This window comes from Phalacrocorax aristotelis, chromosome 8 (genome assembly GCF_949628215.1).
Source record: "Phalacrocorax aristotelis chromosome 8, bGulAri2.1, whole genome shotgun sequence".
Taxonomy (NCBI): Eukaryota; Metazoa; Chordata; class Aves; order Suliformes; family Phalacrocoracidae; genus Phalacrocorax; species Phalacrocorax aristotelis.
This window is the reverse complement of record NC_134283.1, coordinates 4,484,150-4,508,632: the sequence shown is the minus strand read 5'-3', so window position 1 is coordinate 4,508,632 and position 24,483 is coordinate 4,484,150. Positions and strand designations below refer to the sequence as shown.

Sequence of the window (24,483 nt, the reverse complement as noted above, 5' to 3'; positions counted from 1 at the left end):
TGAACAGAAGTTAAGTGAAGCTTTTCTCTGCTTGGAAGGTATGTATAACAGATTCCCATCACAGGTTACCAGCTTGGAGGATGGGATTTTTTCTTAATAACGAATATGAAAAAAAGTGTATCCAATTATATAATTTCATTATAGGAGAAAGGCTAAGAGGACACTTACAGCTTTCTTCACTTCTGTTTTCATACATGAGCAGGAACTCTATCACTTTCAATTCCTCTGTATAATTCTTGAAAACAGGACTGGAATTTGACCAGACTTGGAATAAATCAGGAACTACAAAACAGCATGAAACTCTTAAGATGTTCCTTCTGCTGTGGTGATACTGTTATCAAGGAGGGCTGTTAAATGAAGGAAGGTACATGCTGAAATACACAAGACATGTTTTACTGAGAAAGTTTATTTTATTGGTTTACAGGTCACGCCTACCTCTTTATTAAAAAAGCTCTTCATCAACTTTAAAAATTCCCAGACCCACAAGTATAATATACATACTCAGAAGCTTCTCAACTGACCCCTAAAGGATCAGTTTCTCTTATTCCCCTCTCCCGTCTGAACACTCCCTTCCTGCTCATTATATTTTCACAGACAAAAGTGCAAATATAATACTACATATCTGCTGCACTGAGAGATTCTGATTTTTCAACAATTTTAATGCAAGGCTTTTCCATGCTTCAGCAAAGCAAGGATTCAGTGAGATTTTTAGTGGGTTTGAAAAAGAAAAATACCAAGAGATTTTACATGAGAATTTTTGAGGGAGAAAAAGACGGATATTAACAAAATAGAAATGTAAATTACTGTTTTGCTAATACTTTTGACCAAAAATTTACCTTCATTCAGTACGTCTTTCCAGGACTATCTAGTATTACTATGACAAAGAAGTGCAGCTCCTTTCGAAGACATGGTTTAAATAGGTTTATTATCAACCGAACAACGGTACGGCTCAAGTATTTTCCATTAAAGTTGCCACTGAGTTGTAGCTGATTGAGAGTTTTACTCGCCCTTTAATACACACCTCCAACCCATTTGCACGTAACAGATGCCTAGAACTTACAGTGACTCAATCACAACAAATTAGGTTTTGAATACACAGCAGTAGTCTGATAATCTAGATAACTTGGCATCCTGCTTGCTGAGTAGATTTGTTTTGTAACAGACATTCTCATTTAAATATAGACACTGCAAAATATCACAGCTCTTTATAGGTGAGGAACACTCGTTCTTAGTTTTAACAGTATTTAATTAAAGCTTGCTATTTTGCTGGAACTGAGACACCAAGGACAGAACCTGCTCCGAGGCTTTAATTTGTTTAGTCCCCAGGTATGCTGCACTATTACTGTCTGTATCCTCTAAGAAATATCGGTAGTTTACCATCATGCCACAAGAAGCAGCAATGCCCCGAGGGCTTGTGTCCGCCATCCAGTTTATCCGCCACATCACAGAGCCATTCTGGAGATGAAAATTTGCTACTGGATTAAGAGCATAGCCACGATGTTTCTCCCCATACAAATACCAGGCACAGAGTCTCATAAACGGTGAATGGAGCACTTCAACTAATTTTTGTGATCTCACCCACTCATTGTTATTTAAGAGTTTCTTTAGTGTTTCAGTAGTAGAGTCTCCTGTGATCTCAGAGATTTCTTGCCATTCTGATTCTGTAAAAAGTTCATTTCTTTCCAGTTCTTTTGTCTGTGAAGAGAGGAGCCCAACAAGCCAGTTTGTGAATCCTGGGATAGGTGAAAGAGTAGAAAAAGTTTTTATCTGAGGAAGTTCTTTCTGCAGACAAAAGGAGAGAAGGAAAATTCATGAGCTGTGTCATGACTGACAACGAGATGTCTGAGTGATAGAACAGCTCATATTCTTTACTAGGGATTCTGAGGATTAACCGATACACAGACAAAACCAAACCAAAACAAATCACTCTGCAGTAATAGGCTGGTGTCTAGAAAGCACTTGGAGAACAAAGAAAATGTTAACACTGACTAAATTACAGTCCAAACACATAAGCTATTTAAAAGTACTTATACAGTACTTACAGCACGATGTTCTGGTATATCATTTTATAGGCAGAAATAAACAAATACAATCACATGCCATAAAGACGTTATTCAGCAGAATGAGATTTTTAAAAAAAAAAGTAAATGTGTAAGTTTCAAAAACCTTTTAAATACCATTTATTTTTCATACTATCTTTTTTCTATCAAGTGCCGTTTATTATTTCAGTTTATTGTAAAAATCAGAAGTCGTAAAATAGACTGAAACAGGTAGATTTTTATGGAAATAAGCTATTTCCTGAAATTTTGACAAACGATCTTTAGGCAGGTCACCTACTTCTCATACTATTCCCAGACTACAAAATACACTGATAAAACAGCAAGATAAGAAATACATACAGTAAAAAAAATTAATCACAGTTTAATAATTGTTTTAACATAATAAAGCTTCTCCTCTACTACTTATTTATGAGTAAAAGCTGTTAACTACATAATCATGTAAAGCAAAACATACATAAGGAAAACCATGTGTTAGTTTTGGGGCACACCAACATGAAGAATAGAGAAGGTTGTTAAACTCACTGTCACTTGGAATTAACAAAAGTGACGTCAAAGTCAACCCTACTAAGGGGTAAGTGTGGGGAAAGGAACAGAGGGAAGATGGAGCTGAACTGAAACAACCACAGTGTTGTTTTAATTACTGTTCATACAGGAAGCAGTGGTAAGAACAGAGACATTTATCAACATTACAGAAGCATCTTAATGTCAACAGAAAATTGCCTTTAAATGACTACAAAAAGCATTTTTTTTTTACTCTGAGTATTACCCACATAACCATTACAAAAAATCATCTCTGCTCAGATGCTACCTTACAGTAGCCAATGTTAATGGAACACACGCTGCTGGGTCGTTTGTGTTGCACCTGCGCTGTTGCAGCCTCAGGTACCGCTGTGCCCCTTGCGATGCTGCCATCTGCATTCTGTTTCACGAGGATGCAGAAGCCAGGGAACGCAGGCCTGGCACACCTCCGTTACAGACTGAAGCCAAGCACCATTTCTAATAACTTCGATAACTGGAATAATATTCAGCTGGTTATTTACAACATCTTTTTCCTTCCCACGCAGAGCTTTCCAAATAGCTTACTGCTGTTCTGCTGGCTTCTGGCACTATCATACACCAGCCAGCTCAGATCTACCACCTCTTCAGTTTTGTGACTTATAACTGCATAAACTGAATAACCTCACTTGCCCCTCTTATCTGAAGTCCTGTGACTATTACACAGATATGTAAGTCAAAGAATTATTCTTCTGGGACCAGACAGGAACTAGAAAGGCAGACCAAGTTACAAAGAACCACCCCATTTCATCTCCTTGGAGAACTGGATAAAGCAAAACGCAAATTAGTCCATAAAACCACTCATTTCTATATCTTACTGAATAAAACGGCCATTCATGTAATCAGAGAGACCAGGAGATCCTGACTGTGCCATATTTGCAACCTCTATAGCTACCATGGTAGATAATGCAACACTTGTAAAGAATTGATTTCCTGTGACTTTTTCAAGTCTCCATTAAAGGACATGATGGTATTTTATTTTGAAGAGTAATTCTGAAGGATAAGTCTGTAACAAGACCTGTGAAACACAACTATCACGTTTTACCACGTATGCATTTCGTGTAAGAAAAAGTATTATTAGGAAATTGATGTAAAGAGGTGTCTGTGGAAGGCAATTTCTGCTGGTATCTTAGTGCCGCTTTGTACAATTTTAGAGAATACAGCATTTATAAAACAGAACAGTTTATTAGGGTTGTGCTTTTACTGCAGACCATGGCTACAAGAGGCATAGATATAGAAAATACGTTTTAATTAAAAGAAGGTTTCTTGGAGTAGACAGTTCAGCCTTTTCAGAAAAGTTTCCCTCTGCTTTTGAAAAACAGAGCAATGACCACAGTAGATTAAAAAAAAATATTTGGGAGCAGAAAAATGGGAAAAATGAGAACAGAACAAAGCAAATGCATACACTTCAAGGATCTTTCTCTTCCGAGCTAAATACTTCCCCATGGATGTAAAGACCATTTATCCACAAATCAATTCAAAATAACTTTACAAAATTTGAATATAGAATCAAATGCACTCACTAAATCTTCCTTTGATCATTGTTCATCCACCTCCTTGTAGGGTTTCTGAATCAAGGACTACACCTAATCATCACATCTGGAATCCACTTTTCTTTAAAGCAGCAGGATCTTAATTAGTATGGCAGAGGAGAGCTACCCTCAGATGCCCCCCTTGTCAGCTGCTTTCCCTGACTCAACACTATCTCCCACCAAAGACAATACTACGGGCACAAAACCAGAGATCTCCTGGAGGAGGAGGAGAAGGATGGCACAGAAGTGAATTTTTAAAGGCTACTGGAAAAATAACTTCAAGATATTTGTTCCTGAAGAAGAAGCTGATAGCTTTCAGTTTTGTCAAGGTGGTACCGAGCAGCATCACTTGCCACCTTCATTTTTCCATCAGCGCACTGAGAGCTGACCAGTGGCGACTCTACTGTGACCAGCCGTAGCTTAGCTGCTGAGAGCGCCTGCTGTCAAGTAATTTGACCTTTTGCATGTCAGCCCTTCCCGCGGCTAGATGAATTTCTGCCCAGAAGGAAGGGCCACAACTCCATTCTGAAGATTCAGTGACCCAGGACCCTTCTGCCTGTCCACACAATAATGATGGATGACAACTCAGCAACTGTCTAGGATGTGATAGACCTGCAAATAAGCCTTACGATGCAGAAACACAAACCTGTAATCTATAATGAGAAGTACCCTTTTCATGTTAGCATCCTTAAGTAGCAGCAAACTCCCCCCAAAAGACACTGGATTTCAAAATGGGGTTTCATTCTTCTATGTCCTCATTCCCTGTTGTGCTTTAAAGTTCATCTTTAGTCCGTAACACAGAGAACACAAGAGACAGGGATAAATTGGTGAAAGTTTTCAAATTAATGACCTATCAATGAGAAAACCTAGATGTGCTGTTAGAGGGAGTACTGATGTTACTATTGTGCAGTGAAGGTGAAAAGAAAAAAAACAAAGTGAGAAAAAGGAAAAAATTGTTAGAGGTTATTTTCCTCTAGGTAGGAATTAAAGGAATACTGGATATGTTTCTTTCTCGCCCGAAGATGGGATTACATTCCTTAAAGGTTTTCCTTTTTTTCCAACTATATTACTCATCCTATAAAAGACAGTGCCTTTGAGAATATGTTGCTTAGCTCTCTTTCATGAAGTCTTCACAGATGTTTGGGGTTAAAACCTGAGAGAGGAAGAAGGAAGGTAACGCTGAAATCTGAGAAATAGAACCTCTTCTTTCAGGTAAAAGAAAAAACTGATTGGACCAAGAGAAACGGCCGCTTACCACAAAGTCAAGTCTGGAAGTCTTCTGCACCATCTCCGCTAAGAAAGCAGTGTTTGAAAATACTATTTTGCTACTGAACAGAGCTAACAAACAGGGGCTTTTCACACAGCAGCTGAGCCATGCCCATTGCTTCCGCAAGGGTAGCAATTCCGATCTCGTCTCCCCGCTTGCAAAGCTGAGAGGGTATCTATACCCCATCCACAACGACAAAAGTGAGAATGAACAACCTCTTCCCATATTTGTGTATTAATAATAACCACTGCAAGTTCCTAATTAAGGAACTCACATTTTGCTTCCTTGTGATGTTGGCTGCTCTTTGTCATTCACTTTCAGGAGTGACCTGTTCACCAAGCCCAACCCCAAATATTTATCAGGAAGTTAGTAGCGCCTACTCTATTAATAAATACAAAACAGGAAATTTTGCATATTTTTTTACTTCTTAGGACAGATAAAACATGGGAAAGTGACCCCATTTTGAAGCTACAGTACAGACTACTACGTATCTGATAAATGCTTGAGTTTAGAGCTTATCTGAGGCGGACATTTCTTGTAGAAAAATAAATAGATGCAGTGAAGTGTGTACATTTATGTTGTTGCTAAATTGATGTGCTAGTTTCTAAGGCTATTGGTGGAGATCCATTAATGTTTATTTTCTTGTCAGAAACCCACACACCATTAAGAAACAGCTGCTCATTTTGTTTTGGGGTAGATTTCTGGTTTTGGTCGTCTTTTAGTTTTGGGTGGGTTTTTTTTTTTTCTTTCCTTCATTGCAGAAGAGCGCCGATTTCTCCTATTAGCTATTATCTCATCTGAAACTGTCTTGCTCTCCAAAAGCTGTAGTCCAAGGTCACATTTATCATCAATGAAAGTAAAGCCTGTTTTGGAAATTATGATCTCCCCAGGTCACCTAGATCAAATTAAGGTAGCAATTATCAACAGCCCAACCAGAAAGCTAAAATCTGCCGCCAATTGTTAAGCATTCTATTGAGTCACATAGTAGCTATCAGTTTTCTCCCCCCAAATGCCACAGGCTATAAAATTCTAAGCAGTTTTCTCAAAGGCTTCACCACAGTTATCTGTGTCTGTCATCTGCAGCCTGAATTGCTATGATGTACCTTCTGCAGAGCCACAGACCATTCAGAGTGGCTATAAACACATTCTGAATTAAATGTCTGTCTAATGAGAAATCTATCTGTCTACGCCTTCACCAGCACCTATCAGCTTGCTAGAAATGCATCTGCCTCCTTGTTTTCAAGCACCCAATTTGGGGGTTGTTTGTTTTCTTACTAGTTGTCTGAAATTGTTTCAAAATCCAATTTGTTTCTGGGAACAATACAAGCTTAAATTTAAGAAATGCAAGATTTTTTCTGTTGTCTGCTCCCTGCTCTATATACATTAATACAGCCAAGAGACTACACAGAATACATAGGTAGCCTATATTTGTACAGGGACCAAAGCGGTATCGGTGGACTAATGAATTCATCCCACTGCTTGCCCAAAACTAATCCAAACAGGAGATACTCAGATAACAACTGAAACCTGTTTATAAAACCCTTCTAAATTATTTGTGTAGCAAACTTTTGTCAAGCAACTACCGAAAAGAGAAAAATCTCCTATTTAGAGCAACATACTTTCTCCCAGGATGGTCTTTGTATGCGACACAAGCTACATCCCCAAGGTGCTATTCTGATCTGCGTTATATCCTCCTCTTTACCCAATTATATTACAATACCTGTGGCAAATGCCAGATCATAATGTCTAGGTAGATATTAAGCAAACTGCTAACTGTGCACATATAAAGAGATGAAACGGAGGGCCCATTTCTGTGACTCAACTTCATACGTCCTCCATCTGCTTAAATTAGTGAAAGACTCAAAAGCAGGGGCCATTAACTTCTATGCAGTGCCTCAAACTAACAGTGCTTAACATCGAGGGTTGTAATCTTTGCCAGAGCCTCTACTGCTGCAGTTTTCCTAACAGTCCTAATAAAAACCCATTTGCAAGAAATACTTTCATGAGGGAATCTGCACTCGACATTCTTTGAAGGTGAGAAGTGCAACCCTACCCATGTTCACGTTTAGCCGTGTATGCGACCAGTTCAGGTGAATTGGCAAGATGATTTCTAAAAAATTATGCTCTATCTTAATTGTCTGTTAATGAGATTTTCTTTTAAGGAATCTGGGACCAGCTGAATTTATAGCCATAACTTTATAGTGCAGATACCTGCTAGATCAATGTTTCAGTACTGTTTTTAAAAATCTTGTCAAATAAAGGCTTCAACGGTGGAAAAAAAGAGTGGCTATTAGCATATTTCTAACTTAGTGCATGTCTTTTTCTGATCTAATGATATACATTCATGACAGGTCCAATTTGGAGTTTTCCTTATGAAGAATGACAGCTGCGAATTCAGTTTTGAGGTTACAATGGCACTTACAAGTAAAAGTGTCAGAGCAGGTTAAGTTAAGGGAAAGTCAGATAAAGGATTCTTACTAGAGGATAAAAAAAAAAAGTTTTAAGAGTTTGCAGTGCCTTGGGAAAATACGAATCAAATAACATTCTACAGATCAAACAGATGTCCACAAAAGTTAACTCAAACCAACGGCAAGTTATAAAAGTATATTAATCATCAATGATTCAAAGATAATGAAAACCAAAATCCTCAACCTCTTCAAATGGTCTCCTCTTCCCAAAGCATTTTGTTCTCAGTTAAATTAAAGACAGTCTCAATTTATGTGACCTGTAACACCTGGCAATTTAGCAGCACTTTAAATAAAGATTTGTTTATTGCAAAGCCATGCAAAGGTTGCATAAAAAAATCCTCTTCCTATCAGAGACCTCAACTATCTATTTTCACAAAGGCTGCTGGAAGCCTGCTTAATGAGATGTAATTTTTGACCCAAGGTTTTTTGCTGAGGCTACATTGTTTCAACTGCTGTCACCAAGTCAACTCAGCACTACTGCTATACCATTTTTCCCTTTTAAAGTAAGTGACTATAATGCTGCTCCAGAGAATTATGTCCAACCTGAGCACAGACAACCTTGGAAAGTCCTTTGCTTACACCTGACCAGAGAGAAAGCGAGCACACGTGTGCAATTAATGCACTGAAGTGGGACTTCCAGGATTTTGGGAGACAAGTAAAACGGGCTGCCAAGAGCACTACTCATCACATACCCTGCCTTTGCCCTGAACAATCTAACCCTGTAGAAATTTCACAGTGTAAGTATTTTGAAGCTGAAAGACACAGGGCTTCTCTCCACTGAAAGGTGAGGTCCGCTGAGATGGGAGTCACAACATTTACAACAAAAGCTGAATTACTAGGCATTATAGAAGTGCATCAAACAATTCTGGTAAGAGTATGACGATTTAGGGTCACATGTAAAATATGCAATTGGAGACGGTTCTTGTCTTGAAGACAACAAATTCAAGAGCAATACTTTGGAAGAAAGAGGAAGAAAGCATGAAGGAGTGGGAAGAAAGTGGGAAGAAAAAAAAAATATTAACACAAAAGAGTGGAAGAAAAACTATTAAAGGACCACATCTGTCATGGATAAACACTCCTGGATTATCCTTCATATCTCTTTTAGCCCTACAGTGGTAGCCCAACAAGGTTTATCATTACGAAAAAGAACAGTGTAAAGACAATACATGGAGGTTGTTGTACCTTTTATATATATATATATATATATATATATATATATAAAATAAATATAAACAGGCAGTTGAAGTTTTGCTACAACTTCTTTGTCAACTAAGTACACGTCCAATTTGCCAAAACCTTACTAGTAACAGCACATTTTCATAAACATCTTAAAGCAGTGTAGGAAATTTAAGTAGGGAGGAAGATCTCCATTTTTGGCATTGTATGGAAAGCACTCAGCTTTCAATATTAACTAAGTTATTTAAGCTTGATGCAATAATTTTATGATTAGGATGTATTTAAAGGCATCTCAGCCAAAGTGTTTCCTGTTAATCACGTATTTGATGAACAGTGAAGAAGGACTGGATTTTACAACACTGAAATGTAGACATTTTGTCGTAAGTATAAATAAGAAAGGCATTCTTCTGTTGGGACACATCAAATTTTAGACCTTGCATGTAGGTTATCTAAGTATGGTGTGTCTATCTTCCTTTATAACTCACTCATCACTTTTCTAGTGTTGTAAGCAGCTGAGTGACGGACAAATACATTGTCAATAGGGTTATTTTATGAGAGCAACTTGATTATCCAGAAATTATTTTTCAGATGTGAAAGCAAATAACTGCAAGAATTTATTCCAGTTTCCCCTCAGTCAAGATCAGACAGATGGCACAACCTAATTATACCTGGACTACTGCACTTTAGACAATTAATCTAAAAGCCACTCTGAAAGTAAGGAACAACAAAATTCAGACAAAATATCAATTAAAAATGACATAAAATGAAAAATTCAAGGCTGCCAGCTATGATTCAGTAGTTGACTAATCAATCATTTTGTAATAGTAGAAATTTGGTGCATCCAATTTTAAGTTATTTTTGTAACTAGAACTGAAGTTCTACATCACAGACAATTTTCCAGACATCATAACTAATCCAGATGTTGGAACAATGAATCAAGCAGTGATTTTTACTTTTAAGTGGTAGCTTTGTTAATAATTTAAGTAGTAAAGGCTACTAAATTAAATAATGTACTCAACACAGAAATATGACTGTCTCTTTCACACCATTCTATATATAAATTAATGAACTTTCATTCCTTTCCCCAGTTGCTTGGAAGAAGGTTCTACAAGAAGTCGTCCTAACACTATTAATAACAACCCCATAGCATGCAATGGTATTTTATAAATTCATAGAACTGGCCTGCATAAAGTAACTGATTCCTGTGACTTTCATATGTTAAAGACATGGTTTGTTTTTTTTATTAGACATACTAAAGGCAAGCATGCAAACTGCATATATAACCAGTGGCAATTCAATATAACAAACAAGAAACTGTATTAATTAATGTATAAGAAGTATTTGTATTACTGGAACAGGCATAAGATTTTGAAAAAGGAACAGCCAGGTACACTGAAGAAAGAAAACGTTGATCAGGGGCCTGGAAGGGAGCCACTCAACTGAGAGACAGTAGTGAACCATATAATACACTACATCGCAAAATACGGCTATATGAAAGCTGCCTTCAACAGAAATGTACTCATTTGACTTTTAAGCATCCTATGCACATGGTTAGGCAAACACAAGTAATTCATGCATTACATGTCAACTATTTAACAGTGTCTACATCTGGCAGACATTAACCAACAGCAGAAAATCTTCTTCCAACTCTTTACGCGCTTTCAAAGGTTGATCTGGTAAGAAGCTACAAGTGTAGGGGAAGACCTAGCAGCTCCTTGCCTTGAGCAATGACACAAAATGGAAACCACAACAGCAACGTGAGGGAAGCACATGGGCCAAACAGCACCTTAAGCACACCCTGCCACACCTACCTGCAGTTCTTTTACAACCCGTTTGATGAGGTAAGTCCCCAGTTCCACACCTTGCAGTCCCTGCTGAGTTAAACTGATGGAGTAGAAAATTGCTGTTGTAATTTTGTCTGTATCTTCTGTTTCTAAAGGCAGCACTTCTTTCACTATGGCCTGGGAAAATAAGAATAAAATTAAAAAAAAGTTAGTAGTAGTTATTACCATCATTATGGGGGAGGGGGCTTTTCTTTTTAACTTTCAAATGCGTTAACACTTTTCCCCACTGTTTTATTCATTACCCTCTGTGAGAAACAACAAAAATCTAATCAAAAAGTAGAAAGACGAGCTGCTTATCCATTAGCAAGTGCAGGGAATAATTGTAATGTACTTTAAAATTTTCAAAAGTAATGATAACCGCTTTGAAGCCTTAATCTCATTTGCTACCTTTTCTTATATATTTCTTACCTTTTCTTATTCTTCTTGCACTTGAGCAAAACCTCAAAATTTCAACTTACATAATACAGGAGATATACAGAATACCCCTGTAGTTTAAGTGCCAATTCTCTCATCCCTTAAAAAAAAGAAACAAAACCAAATACTCCAAATTATAAGGAATTACAAATTTTTTTAAAAGTACATTGCAATCTGAGCACTTGCTGTGTACTAAATGCATCAGTGACTGTACCTGGATGCTGCTGGAGATATCACTGGTTAGCGCAACATGCAAGACAATCAGTGGTTCTCCTGGGATTGCACAGTGAGAAAAAAAGTAGCATCTTCTATATGACCCAACTCGACGCTTCATATCAACCCAGTTTCTAACAGGATGCACAGCTTCAGAACTCAATGAGAAAAGAAAAAAAAGTAAAATTACATAGTTTTTTTTAATCTAAAAACAGAGGTCAGCTGCCAGCCCTACAAGCTCAGCACTTTTCCCATTGATGTCAGTGACAAAACTCTCCAACCAAAAAAGGAGAAGAATTAGGCTGTAAGTGAAAAAAGTAAAATTAATCAGCAAACTGTGACAAAGTAGATTGCCAAGCAGTGTTGCACACCCACTCTCTCTCATTTTCTTTGGGCTATGCTTATTACGCATCAGAGATTTCACTTGCGCTTTCTGTTCAGTATGGGATATGCAACTGAGATGACTAAGTCACTGAATGAGGCTGAACACACCCCTAAGGAATTAGTCTTCCTAAGCTACAAAATACTCTGTTAGCACTCCCACAGCCATATCTTCAACCAATCACTCAAAGCATTCTTTTCTCTAGTCCATATTGAAAGCCTAGCGTGTTTGCCAAAATACTTTGAAGATTAAGTAAAATAACACTAATTATATTTATTTTGAAAATCTAGCTTGTAGATCTCTTTTCTTTGCCTCATCAACATTGTCATGAACTTTCAGAATTTTTTAGAGATTCATTTTTCTTCAAGTTTTTATATGACAAAATGCCACACAGCGTAACTTTGACTCAGTCATCTTTATTGCTACAACTTTCAATATTTGACAGAAATTCAGAAACAAACATAGATTTTAAGGAATGTTCATAAAAAACAAGGTGCTCTCTTCACATGTAGTTTACAAGGAATTCTGTGCACCTCACCAGTTCCAGCCAGGAAGGGGAGCCTCACTACATTAGAAGTAAAATGTGCTCTTTAGTGTTGGGCGCCCCATGCTGCATCAGACCTAAATATCAATCCGCCACCAACCCTGCTGGTGCAGACTGAGGGGGGAAGAAGGCGGCAGTGGTGATGGGGGTAGCAGCGGCAGCAGCAGTGCCGCAAGAACCTAGGTTTGCAGGAAAAGTAACAACAGCACCTCTGGGAATGTGGGAAGAGTAAATGAGAAGGTTGGGAGAAAAGACAGCAGTCTCCAAGTGCGTTTTGTGCGCTAAAGGATCAAATTATGGGACAAATGATCCCCTTTACCATTTACTTACTTAATTCAGTTTTTAAAGTGTGCTCTTTATTGTGTTAAATGCAACTATTCCTTAATTATACTTTGCCTGTGGTTCAGAATTCAAAAGCAGTATCTGAAAATAGTGGATCTGTGCATTTCATCACTTCTTCATCGACTAGCATTAGCAACTTTTAGCACTTACTCACTAATTTTCTGCAGTACTTCACAAGGTGATTGCCAGGTGACCCGCTCCAAGTTTAGGAATCCTGTCGAGAACCACTCTGAAAGCATGTTCTTCAGAACTCCATTCATTTCCTGCAAACAGAAGAAAGATGAATTTATCTGCTAAATAAGATGCGTAGAACATATGTATGTGAGTAAAGATAACCTTGATTATTTCAAACTATGGTTCAAGGAAACTAATGCATCTGTTTGAGCAGATTAACTACATAATAGTTCAGCTTTCCTCACACAGGATGAAAACAATGAAAACATTTAGACACTGTCTCTAGTAAATTGCAGACACAGAAATGGAAAATAATGCAACGCAATGTCGATAAAAAGCAGAAAATAAATAGAAATATTTGATCAGTCTTGACAATAAGACCGCAGTTGCACAGGTGCTCAGATTTAAATAGCATGAAAAAAAATCGTGGGAAATTTGATGAAAATAAGGACCTGAATTTCACTACAATTTTATACATCTGAATCTCTTCTGAGTATTCAGCAGTTCATGCCTTAGGATGACTATTAGTACTAGCATATTAATGTAAGAAAGCAACTAACCAAATTAAAATTTTCCAATTCTTTACCTTATTTTATTAGTCATCTCTACTTTATTAAACATTTTTTCCACTGCTCTTTAGGAGAAAGATGCAGAATAGCTATTTACTCCTGCACATTCTGCACCATGATTAACACACAGAACCTTCTACTTTTGACAGATCTCCAAGGCACATAACTTATCTACTGGAGGTGACTGAAACACACAGACACATTTAGGCATCAGTAAACTACAAAAATGCTTCAGTTTGGACTTCAGCGTGGATTGTACAGCTCAGCACAGGAGCTGCAAATGCCCGCTCAGGATGATATATTAGAAAATTAGTGTCTTTGAACAGGATGCAGATAAAACCATAGGCTTTACAGAATTTTTCCTCTCCCTAAGTATGAAAATTTTTGAACAAGAAAACCAAAGGCAGCAGCATAAGACTACAGAACTCAAAAATCACAACAGATTTGGAACAGTATGATACAGTATTAAAGCCAACTGTAATATCGAACACTTTCAGAAACATTCATTTTAATAATGAATTTTATATTCCCTATGAATTTCCTACTGCCTATATTATTAAAGATTTTTCTGACTAAAATTCTTTGAGTTTAGAAAGTATTCTTGAACTCAGCACAGCATGAATAAGCTAGAAAATCTCTTTAAGGGATATTTTTCTTTCTTACATTTCCTTTGTATATAGGACACAGTGTGATACCTGCACCAACTTACCAACGGCCTGATCAGAAACGTAGGCTTACCTGAAACTAACTTAATAACCACTAATCTAAAAACAAAACCACTTCACATTCTATTCAGACCTTTATTAAATAGCCACCGCTGTACACAAAATAGACAAAAATTTTACTCCAATGTACTTTAACTTGCTACATTTAAGCAAAACAACAGGAAAAAAAATCTATCCAGAAAACACTTATTACTTGAAACATCTTTCCAAGGCCGGGAGGTAGTCTCAGGACTTTCACAAAAAAGCAAAAATATCTCCTATTGTAACCTAACAAAGATGAAAGCTGCAGAGGCACTTGTCAAGAGACACGTGTCAAAGGAGGTTCCGGTTGGCCAGAGTAACTGCTGTAAGTATTCCAAGACTGAAAAAAAGGACAGTTTTAGTCTTTAATTCAACATACCAGAAAAAATAAGATTTTCAAACCCAGACTACGCTTGCAGCCAGCTGTGATCAGATATTTCATCTACAGCAATCCGCCCAAACTTGTAATTAAATTAACTCCTCCCATCAAAACTCCTAGATTAAACCTGATGGTAATGACCACAGGCATGGAGTTTGCAAGGTAAATTCCTAACAAATCCTGGCTTTTTTCGATACCTGAAGTGCAGAGTCAAATTTTCCTTCAGTCCTCCTTTTCCTACCTACTTCTATGCTTACTAAGTTCTGTTAGTGAAATACATAGGCTGTTGTTTGGCACTTATCTTTGTTTATGCAGAAGTGGCTACTATACAAACCATGCAGAAGAAAACAGCCGTTCATATGATATGCATAGAACAATTCTGTCATGCATGAAAACTTCACATTATCTTTCTATATTTTTTCAGTAGCATCCTCAAATATGGAAGAAGAGCTTACTTAATGAAGCATAAATTGACATATACTTCAAACAGTGAAAAAGTCAATCGCATTGTTCCAAATACAGGGAGTATCCATGAACTATTCCATGAGGCCAACTCTCCCAAGCTTTGTAAATTAGTTTTTTGTTGGTCTTTCTCAGCAGAGCTCTCTTTCAGTTATATAATAAGCAGTGCTGACATTCTTCTGCCACCTGCACTTGTACAAGGCTGAACCAAGCCTGCACATGCTAAGGGAAAAAAAAAAAGTAGTTAAATGAATATGAAACTGAAATAATACAAACACAATTCACCTGAAGTACATTTATAGGGTAAGCAATCCCCACTGGAACACAATGGGAACCACATAATGCACAGCACCAGCCTAAAAAGAAACGTCTGAAAAAACCCATACATGCACGACTATCTGCAACAAGTACTGCTGAAGAACTGAGAGGAACAAAGGATCACATTAAAAATAATCCACCCTAGGAACGGACAGTCTTCACAATTTTTCACTGACGCTTTGATTAAAACGTTCCTGCCTTCTCTGTCTCAAGGTAACACTATTCTAACACAACAGTAGCTGGGGGAGGAAGTAACAGAATAGACGACATGAAAAAGGACCAGATTAGCTATGTCAAAACTTTGCAACTAGGATAGTGAAGAGGGACACATGCAGCATACCTTCCCCTGCCTAATAAATGGATCTATTGCACATTTACAGCAAGTCTGATGATTTGGGGGGCCTTACCAGACACATATATTAAACCTGTTCTGCCTTACTATCTCAAAAGAGCAGACTATTTCTATAATATGACATTACTGTGAAAAAAATGCATTATTACTGTTGGCTCAGGGGCACTTCAACACTTGATGCACTCTGACAATACATTACAACTGCATTTAGAGTAGCTGTAATCTATACTGGCAAAACTGCTTTTCCTGATGCTTCTGGGCTAGTGGATTAAAGTGAAAGCAGCAGGTAAAACAAGCTGTACCGAAAAGAGCCCAGAATTGTCTGCATAACAGCATCTACAAAAAAGGGCTTTTCTGGCATGACTATGTCATGTAGGAATCGCAACTCCTGGGCAGTGCAACTGAGCAGGTACTGGCCTGCAACCTCAACAAGGCTTGCATCAGCAACAGTTTTATCAGGAAAAGCTGAATTTTGGTTCAAGTACACTCTCGTACACAGATTTATCTGTCATCTTCCCCCCCCCCAATATATTTTTCTTCTCGCACTGCAGAGGTATAAGTGTCCTCAGCAAGTATATTCTGATTGTTTTGTTTATTCTGGCTTTAAGGTACTTCTCTTGCAAATCCTTACTTCTGCACAGCTCTGAAGCTTTTAGAAAATAACCATAAATCATTTGGTCAAATATCCCTTGGTGTAGTGAATTTCTCCAGGCATTTCAGGATTGTTTCATTTTCTTTTGTAAGGGCACACTGTAAGCCAGAAAAATAAGCTAGGGTTGTCAGACCTGGGGTCAAACTGACAGATTCCTACGGCTCTCTTGTCATCCATCTGCTTTTTTGGAACACCATTTCAAGCTACAGTCTAGCAGCTAGGAAGGAAAACTGCTGATGGCTGCACTCCTGCTAGTCATTATTTTGAACACACAGCTCTGCATCTACTGGCAGTAACATGGCTCAGATGGCAACGAGTGACTTGGGAGAAAGCCAGTTATACTACACGGATACTGGTAAAAGTGCAAAACATAGGAACTGGATGCATTTTGCTTCTATGCTCCTACAGGTTTAGCAAACATGCTCCATACGCTGGGATAGGAATGCCCAGCTGAACTGAAAGCTACTTTTCAAGATGCAGAATGCATTATAGAGCTACTTTAGGTGCAAGTTACAGCTGTATAAAAGCAATGCAATTGTAACCAAAGAAGAAAGCAAAGCAGATGTGATGTTGGAAGAAAGGAATATTTTTTACAGGGAACTACAACTCAATTCAAATAATCTGTCAGTTGTAAATAAAAATGTTTTATAAAACAACAGAGCAGCATGCAGGCCAAAGAATTAGGATAGTTCCAGTTGGAAGGGACCTACAACTATCATCTAGTCCAACTGTGACTGTGTACATTGACAAAACTTCTTAGTGTAGAAAGACATAAACCACTTTATACTATCCAAAACTGTGTTTCATTCAAGTCACCTGAGCAAAATTCTGCGTTAATATCATTGCATACGCTAAGTTTCTGAAAGGCCTGACTCCGACAATGGCAGTGTCAAGTTAGGTTTGCTTATTTTGTAAATTTAGTGGTATGTAAATTCTTTTCATTTCAGAGGCCTTTGAAGTCATAAAATTACATCTCCAAAATTTCATTAAAAAGAAAAAAAAAAGCAGATTTATTATTCAGCATCCCAATTTTAAATTTGAGCAACAGGACATACTCAGATTAGTATCTAAAATTACCAGCTCTACCTCAGTTTCTATTAGGCGAGCACAATAAGTTGTGATAATTTTTTTTTTCATTCCATGTTCTTGCTACAAGACAGCAAATTACAGCCTTTTTGATCTTCACATCAGGTCCCTATTTACTGGGCAACAAATGGGAAAACACTTATGAAAAATTTAATTTTTTTTTTATTAAGAAAACTGCCTCTCTGATGAGGGAACTATTTCCATTTCCCTCTCAAACTACTGAAAAATAAAATACCCCTTATAATGAAAATTCATATGCAGATATTTACAGATAAACATGAAACAGCAGTAACTAACATTCCATGCATATCAAGCAGATGGCTCAGTTATTGTTAGTTGCTGGTTCGATATCTGACAGTGCTACAAGAGGAGTTCTCTGCCAGCCTCACAGAGTCGAGTTTTTCCATGGCTTTGGAATGTTTGAAGTTTTTAACCCGATATGCTTCATTTGGGCGTCCTGACTCACAGACCTACTCTGGTATTGCCAAGTGTTGAAAGGTCTCTTTGGTTTTTTCACAAATTAGCTTCAAAATATACATATAGGACAGCCCTGGTGAGATACTAAAAAATATACCCATCAGCAAAACTGGATTCAATAGTGTGACACAAATAAAAGGAGACTGTTTTTCTGCTTTTTTATTGCTAATAGTAATTACTGCAGTGGTAATGGTAGTGCTGGCTCTTGTGTTTCATATTGCATGATGTCTTGTTCTTAATTAAAAAAGATTCTTTCCCTTTTTCCTCCCTCCCATTTTTGCTCATTTATACGAGTAAAGTGTGCACAAGCATTTTCAAGTGACTTAATGACCTGTATATGTTATTTTACTGTAATCTGTTGAACAAACACAAAATAGAAATGCTTCATCAATCAATATCTAACAGTCCAAGCTGCTTCTATGTTGATACGTTTTGAGGAAATAGAAAAATATTTTATATTTACAACACAGCCACAGGTAATCCTTTGTTTTTTTTAATAAGTCCTTCAAAATGAAAACTAAGGATTGTCTAAGATTTTAGACAGTTTGGGCAAAACCAAAATCTCAGTAGGCCATCTAATGCATTATGTAATTTTCCTCCAGTATCAAGGAGATCCACTTAATTTTATTTCCATATTTTCTCATCAATGCAGATACAAAGACATAGAAGTTATAAAACTCTTGTTGCACATTTGTCTTCATGTATGTTAGAATTTAAATCAAACCTACAATAATGAAATGGCTATACAGGACTTTTGATAAGTTAATACCAAACACTTTTTTTTATAGAAAAACTTTTAACTTTCAATTGTTTCTCTAGTTAAGGGCTTCTTAGATCTTTAAAAGCAAACTGTTCCAATATTCCAATTCTCCATACAGCCACTGTTTCACCTGAGTGAACAGATACTCTAATCTGCTGATGAATCCTCATCAATGAGACCACAGTTCTTTCAAGGCAGTACAACTGGCTGAAATGAATGCTACCTTCTGTGGATGTATATAGGTAAGACATCTATCAACACAAATACTACCCCTCCCCAAAAAGCCATGCACAGCCTACACACAAAATATTCTCCCTTAAAACCTGTTCTACCATTTCCAATGCCTCCACTAAAATTTAAAACTGTTTTCCCTGATTATACAAAGATAATCCAGGAGTGCAGCACAGACTAGGATCCACCTGGCTGGAGAGCAGCTCTGTGGAAAGGGACCTGGGGGTCCTGGTGGACAGGAAGCTCAACATGAGCGAACAGTGTGCTGCTGTGGCCAAGAAGGCCAACAGGATGCTGGGTTGCATCAAAAAGGGCATCGCCAGCACAGATAAAGAAGTCATCATCCCGCTCTACTCAGTGCTTGTCAGGCCACACCTGGAGTACTGTGTACAGTTCTGGTCCCCACTGTACAAAAAGGATGTGGACAGTCAGGAAGGGGTCCAGAGAAGGGCCACCAGGATGATCAAAGGACTGGGAAGCTGCCATACGAGGATAGGCTGGGAGAACTGGGTTTGTTCAGCCTTGAGAAAAGGAGGCTCACAGGGGATCTCATCACCGTGTACCAGTACTTAAGGAGCAGCTACAAAGAAGATGGAGACTCCCTTTTTACACAGATTCACATGGAGAGGACAAGGGGGAATGGACACAAATTGCTCTTTGGATGATTCCGATTGGACACAAGAGGGAAATTTTTCACAGTGAGGACAGTCACCACTGGAATAATCTCCCCAGGGAAGGGGTTGACTCGGCCACGTTGGACACTTTCAAGAGTCATCTGGACAGGGTGCTGGGCCACCTTGTCTAGACTGTGCTCTGCCTAGAAAGGTTGGACTAGATGATCCCTGAGGTCCCTTCCAACCTGGCATTCTGTGAAATCTGTGAGAAAGCTTTAAGACAAAAAATAATTCAAGGAAAAAGTCCAACTTTCAGGTCCCTGCTGTGTTTAGGCGTGGCTACTACGAGGGGGAAAATACCCAGAACAATTATGGTATTTCTTTTCTTCTAGTAGACCAATACAAGAACACGATTGCAGACACACTCCAACTACTGTTTAATTATGGAAGCAGGTTTATTTATAAATCAATCTGACAAAAATGATATCTTTTTCATTACCTTTTGCCAGCCATTTGAACCTTCCACTGACTTTTTCTAACTCATATAGAAAGATGAAGAATATTTTAAAAGCAATAGTTGAATGATTTGCTACCTGAAATAGTAACATGAATTTTTCACCAGAGTCTGTATTTCAAATGCTGAAACTGCGTAAGCAAGCAAAGTATAAAAAACCTCAAGAGGAAAATGCTGGCACAGAAAAAGAAGTACTGCAGGTGAGAGGGTTCTGAACAGTAAGAGGAAGAACTACACTTAGGAAACAGGTTTTCAGCAAATTTCACTGTGCATTGCAAGGGCTCATCAGAAAAATCAACTCATTTATAAAGACAGTGGAAAACGTTTGTGTCCTTCGGGTGAGGGAAGGAACAGAACACATGAAAAGAACATATGAGGGAAGGAAAAATTTCAGAAAGCATCATGAAAAAGAACTAGGTCTGGCTTGACTGTATTTTAACTTTTCAAGCCATGTATTATGTGCCAGTACTATTTTCTTGAAATGGTCTTCTTCACATTATCCATGAAGCTTACAATAGCCATAATTGATTGGAATATTTAATAGAAAAGAAAATCTACTTCTGGGACAGATTATGAAGAAAAGTTTCCCTTCACCATACGTCCTCTATGTATTTTTGGTGGACTCTTTGGGAAAAAAGGCTGTATAACTTCAAAAATACAGTTTACCACTAAATTTTTGCCATCTTATTATCAAGAAGCTTGTGTCAAGAGTATTCATCATCTTTTACACAACCACAGAAAGACATTTGCTATGTCAGAACAACTTGTCACTGAGGACACAATTTTTCTGCCTCACTCTAGGTCATGATTCTGCCTTCTAATAACTAACAGATACAAACTAAACCTCGTTTGCAGCATGTTCCTTCTCTGCACAGTCCATCATTTTATGTATTTCCAATGCATTGTTCAGGGATTATGATCAAGACCTATGGAATTCTTCCAGTAAGGTAGTCACCATTTGCTTCTCAATTTCTTATAAGTCAGCTTTTTCAACCCATTTTGCCTTACATTGGATCCTGACAGCTACAGCGCTAGGACTTCTGATTTAATGGATACTGCTAAGTTCAGTGACTTCAGTTCTCAGAATCTTTACAAGTCTAATAACAAGACACATTTTGGAGTGCGTGGCAGCTAGGCACACGTCACGCACTACATAAAACCAGAGTACGTTAGGCATTTGCATTTCTTCCTTTACTTTAAACATCAGTTTGACTTAAGAGGTGATTTATGAAAGACAACTGAGGGCATTATGAAGAGGTGTATATTTGGGAGTAGCTGAAGACAATACTGCACCAGTTTGCATCATCTGTTGTGTTAATGGTTCAGGAACAGTAAAACCAATGGAGAAAACAATCATCAGGTAACTTGCATCTTCTTGTTTTCAAATAATACCTTAAGAAATTCAGAAAGGCAAGAATTGATCACATGTAATAAGTGAATCGTGATGTGTCAACATCCATCCCAAGTTCCAGAGCTTTTCTATACCTTTTTTTGTCTCTTTCCTGCAATTAAGGAAACCAGCAAAGAACCACCCTGGAATTGTCCACTACAAAATCCCAAAATATAGATTGTATAATGAGAACAGTTCTCTACTCAAGACTCAAATTGTTTGTTAAAAAGAAAAAAATACCCAAACCTATAACAACTCCCCTCCTGACCCCAAATCTATAGCCTGAATATTCTGCCATATAGTTTTCTCTGTTCTTGACATTTAGCCTCAGAACAGGTAACACACCTACAGCTTAAGGCGTAAAATTAAATACACATGCCTTCACACCACTTCCTTGCAAACCACTTGCACCAGCTAGTAATCAGAGACTGTCAAGGCTTCCTGCAGGTTGGGTGCTCCCTTAGGTGCCCGTAGTTAGTCTGATGCTTACTTGCAATGGAAGCAAATAGATTTTAAAGGCCAAGCAAGATGCTTATTTAAGAAGCAAGACATAACATCTTTCCCAGACTCACTAGCAAGAACACTGGAATAGCACATAGTTCTACGTCTTGATTGCTGTGTAAAACAGATGAGAACGACCTAAATAAAACTCCAAACTGAAAAGAAACAGTATCCAGGGTAAATTCTTATAGCCAATACAGTCACAAACAGAACCCAATGCAAACCAGTTCTTGCTTAATCTTTCCTGGCTTATGTGCTACTTTTCACCAACTCTTATTTTAAGGATGTACCACATTGAAACATAAAACTGATCAACAAGTGCAAAAAAGACTACAAGAACACATAAGCAGAACTAAGCCCAAGTCATACAATGAACCCAAACATTTCAAAAAATATTTTGAGAAGACACAACAGAATGCTTATGACAGCCCTTTCATTGAAGCTTTAGTTTTGCAGACAATATTTTCCTACTTTCAAATCGGTTTAGTATGTTTCTGAACATACTGTATTATTTGACACATGTACATTCAGCTGTTCTACACATTTCTATCCTGCTAATTTTGCAAATTCAGTCTGTTTCTACTTAAGATGATCCAACGGATGTGGGATCTTACCAGTGCTCTTGCTACTTCAGTTACATGATGACCATGGTTAATTGACAGCACTGGCATATAAAAAACATCCTTTTCTTGTCAAACTTAATTTGCATCTGAATATCGACAAACAAGTTATGGTCAGTGCATCTGACCAGCTTGCTGTCTTTCTTCATTGCCTTCCGGGAAGTCCTGTCACATCCTGCCGCTGTCAACTCCAACATCATTCCTTCACAGAATCACAGAATGGTGGGGGTTGGAAGGGACCTCTGGAGATCATCTTGTCCAACCCCGCTGCTACAGCAGGGTGCACTGGGCCGCATCCAGGTGGGTTTTGAATATATTCAGGGAAGGAGACTCCACAGCCTCTCTGGGCAGCCTGCTCCACTGCTCTGGCACCGCACAGGAAAGCGGTGGAACTCCCCGTGTTCCAACTTGTGCCCATTACGCCTCGTCCTGTCATTGGGCACCATTAAAAATTGTCCAGTCCCATCCTCTTGACACCCACCCTTTAGATATTTATAGGTATTGATGAGATCCCCCTCAGTCTTCTCTTCTCCAGGCTGAACAAACCCAGGTTTCTCAGCCTTTCCTCATAACGGAGATGCTCCAGTCCCCTGATCATCTCAGCAGCTCTCCTCTCGACTTGCTCGAGCAGTTCCTCCACACCCACGTCATCCCACTGCACCATGTAACCGCTGGGGATGTTCCACCTCACCTATTTTCTACACACTACTGAGCTAAATCATGACAACTCTTTTCTCTCATCGATATTTGTCATCATTAGCACAACACAGCTGCTGTGTCACTGTCAGCCCTTCATTGGACTCGGGGGTCACAACACCACACCTCACTCCTGCAGCGAGTTCCTGATGCAGCTTGGCAGCCCCAACATCAGCTGCATTATGTCATGCTGCGTCTGTGGTGCACCTCCTAAGCTGCCCTAATGCCAGCCCTTCACAGCCTCCCACTGCCGCTTCGCTTCAGAAAGCCCACTGCTTCACACCATGGGCCGCTCTCTTCCTCCGCCATGTCAGCAAAGCCACCTCCCTCCGGTACCAAGGCCTGTGGGAAGGGGACTTCGCTCCTGTCACACCATGGAGACCCCAGCTGTGAAATCGGTTCACAGGACGCTCCTCAGTCCATCGCGGAGCACCATGAACAGGATGCCCCAAACCACATTCCCGCCAACCAGCCTCCCCCCGACCCCCTGTCAGGGCCACCCAGCCTAGCCCTCACCTTGACATGAGGCCCGTCCACCGCCTTGGTCGCCAGCCCCTCCACCAGGTCGCCCCTCAGCTCCACCAGGAAGCGCAGCCCGCCCTCCAGGCGGCCCAGGTGCTGGAACAGACCCCGGTACCGTGGGTTGAGGTAGTAGCGGAGCCGGTCCTCGGCCTGCAGCAGGGCCCCCAGCTCCCTCTGCTGCTCCCGGGCCTGCAGCACCTTGGCGCTAAACTCTGCCACCCGGCCGTGGTCCACGCCGAAGTCCTGGGCCAAGCGGGTGAGGAGCTGGGCCCTGGGCGGCCCGGCCCGCAGGCCGCGGTAGAACCGCACGAACTCCGCGCCGCGCAGCTCCGCCGGAGGCGGCGCCTTCTCCTTCGTCTCGTAGGGCGGCAGCGGCGGCACGGAGCGGCTCAGCAGCTCCTCCATGCCCGCCACGGAGGCCGTGCAGGAGCTCGCCGGGCCCCGGCGCACACTGGCCGCCACGGAGAGGCGCCGCAGCCCCCGCAGCAGCGCCGCCCAGGGCCCACGCAGGAGAGGCCGCGGGCTCAGACACGGGCCCAGGCGGCTCATCCCGCGCCTCGCCTCTCGCGGCAGCCACACAACACCCGCCATCAGGGCCAGGCCGCAGCGCCGCCTTCGGGGCC

At 39.5% G+C, this 24,483-nt stretch overlaps 1 protein-coding gene across 1 annotated transcript; it reads right to left on the bottom strand.

The window, feature by feature from the left end:
• Positions 1-377: 377 nt before the first annotated feature.
• MLYCD (malonyl-CoA decarboxylase) lies at positions 378-24,483 on the bottom strand. The gene is made up of 5 exons (XM_075101276.1): positions 23,855-24,483; positions 12,948-13,060; positions 11,531-11,687; positions 10,870-11,019; positions 378-1,782 (listed from the first exon to the last, which is right to left on the bottom strand). Exons 1-5 carry the CDS (start codon positions 24,449-24,451, stop codon positions 1,249-1,251), a joined length of 1,551 nt encoding a protein of 516 aa, XP_074957377.1. The 5' UTR covers positions 24,452-24,483; the 3' UTR covers positions 378-1,248.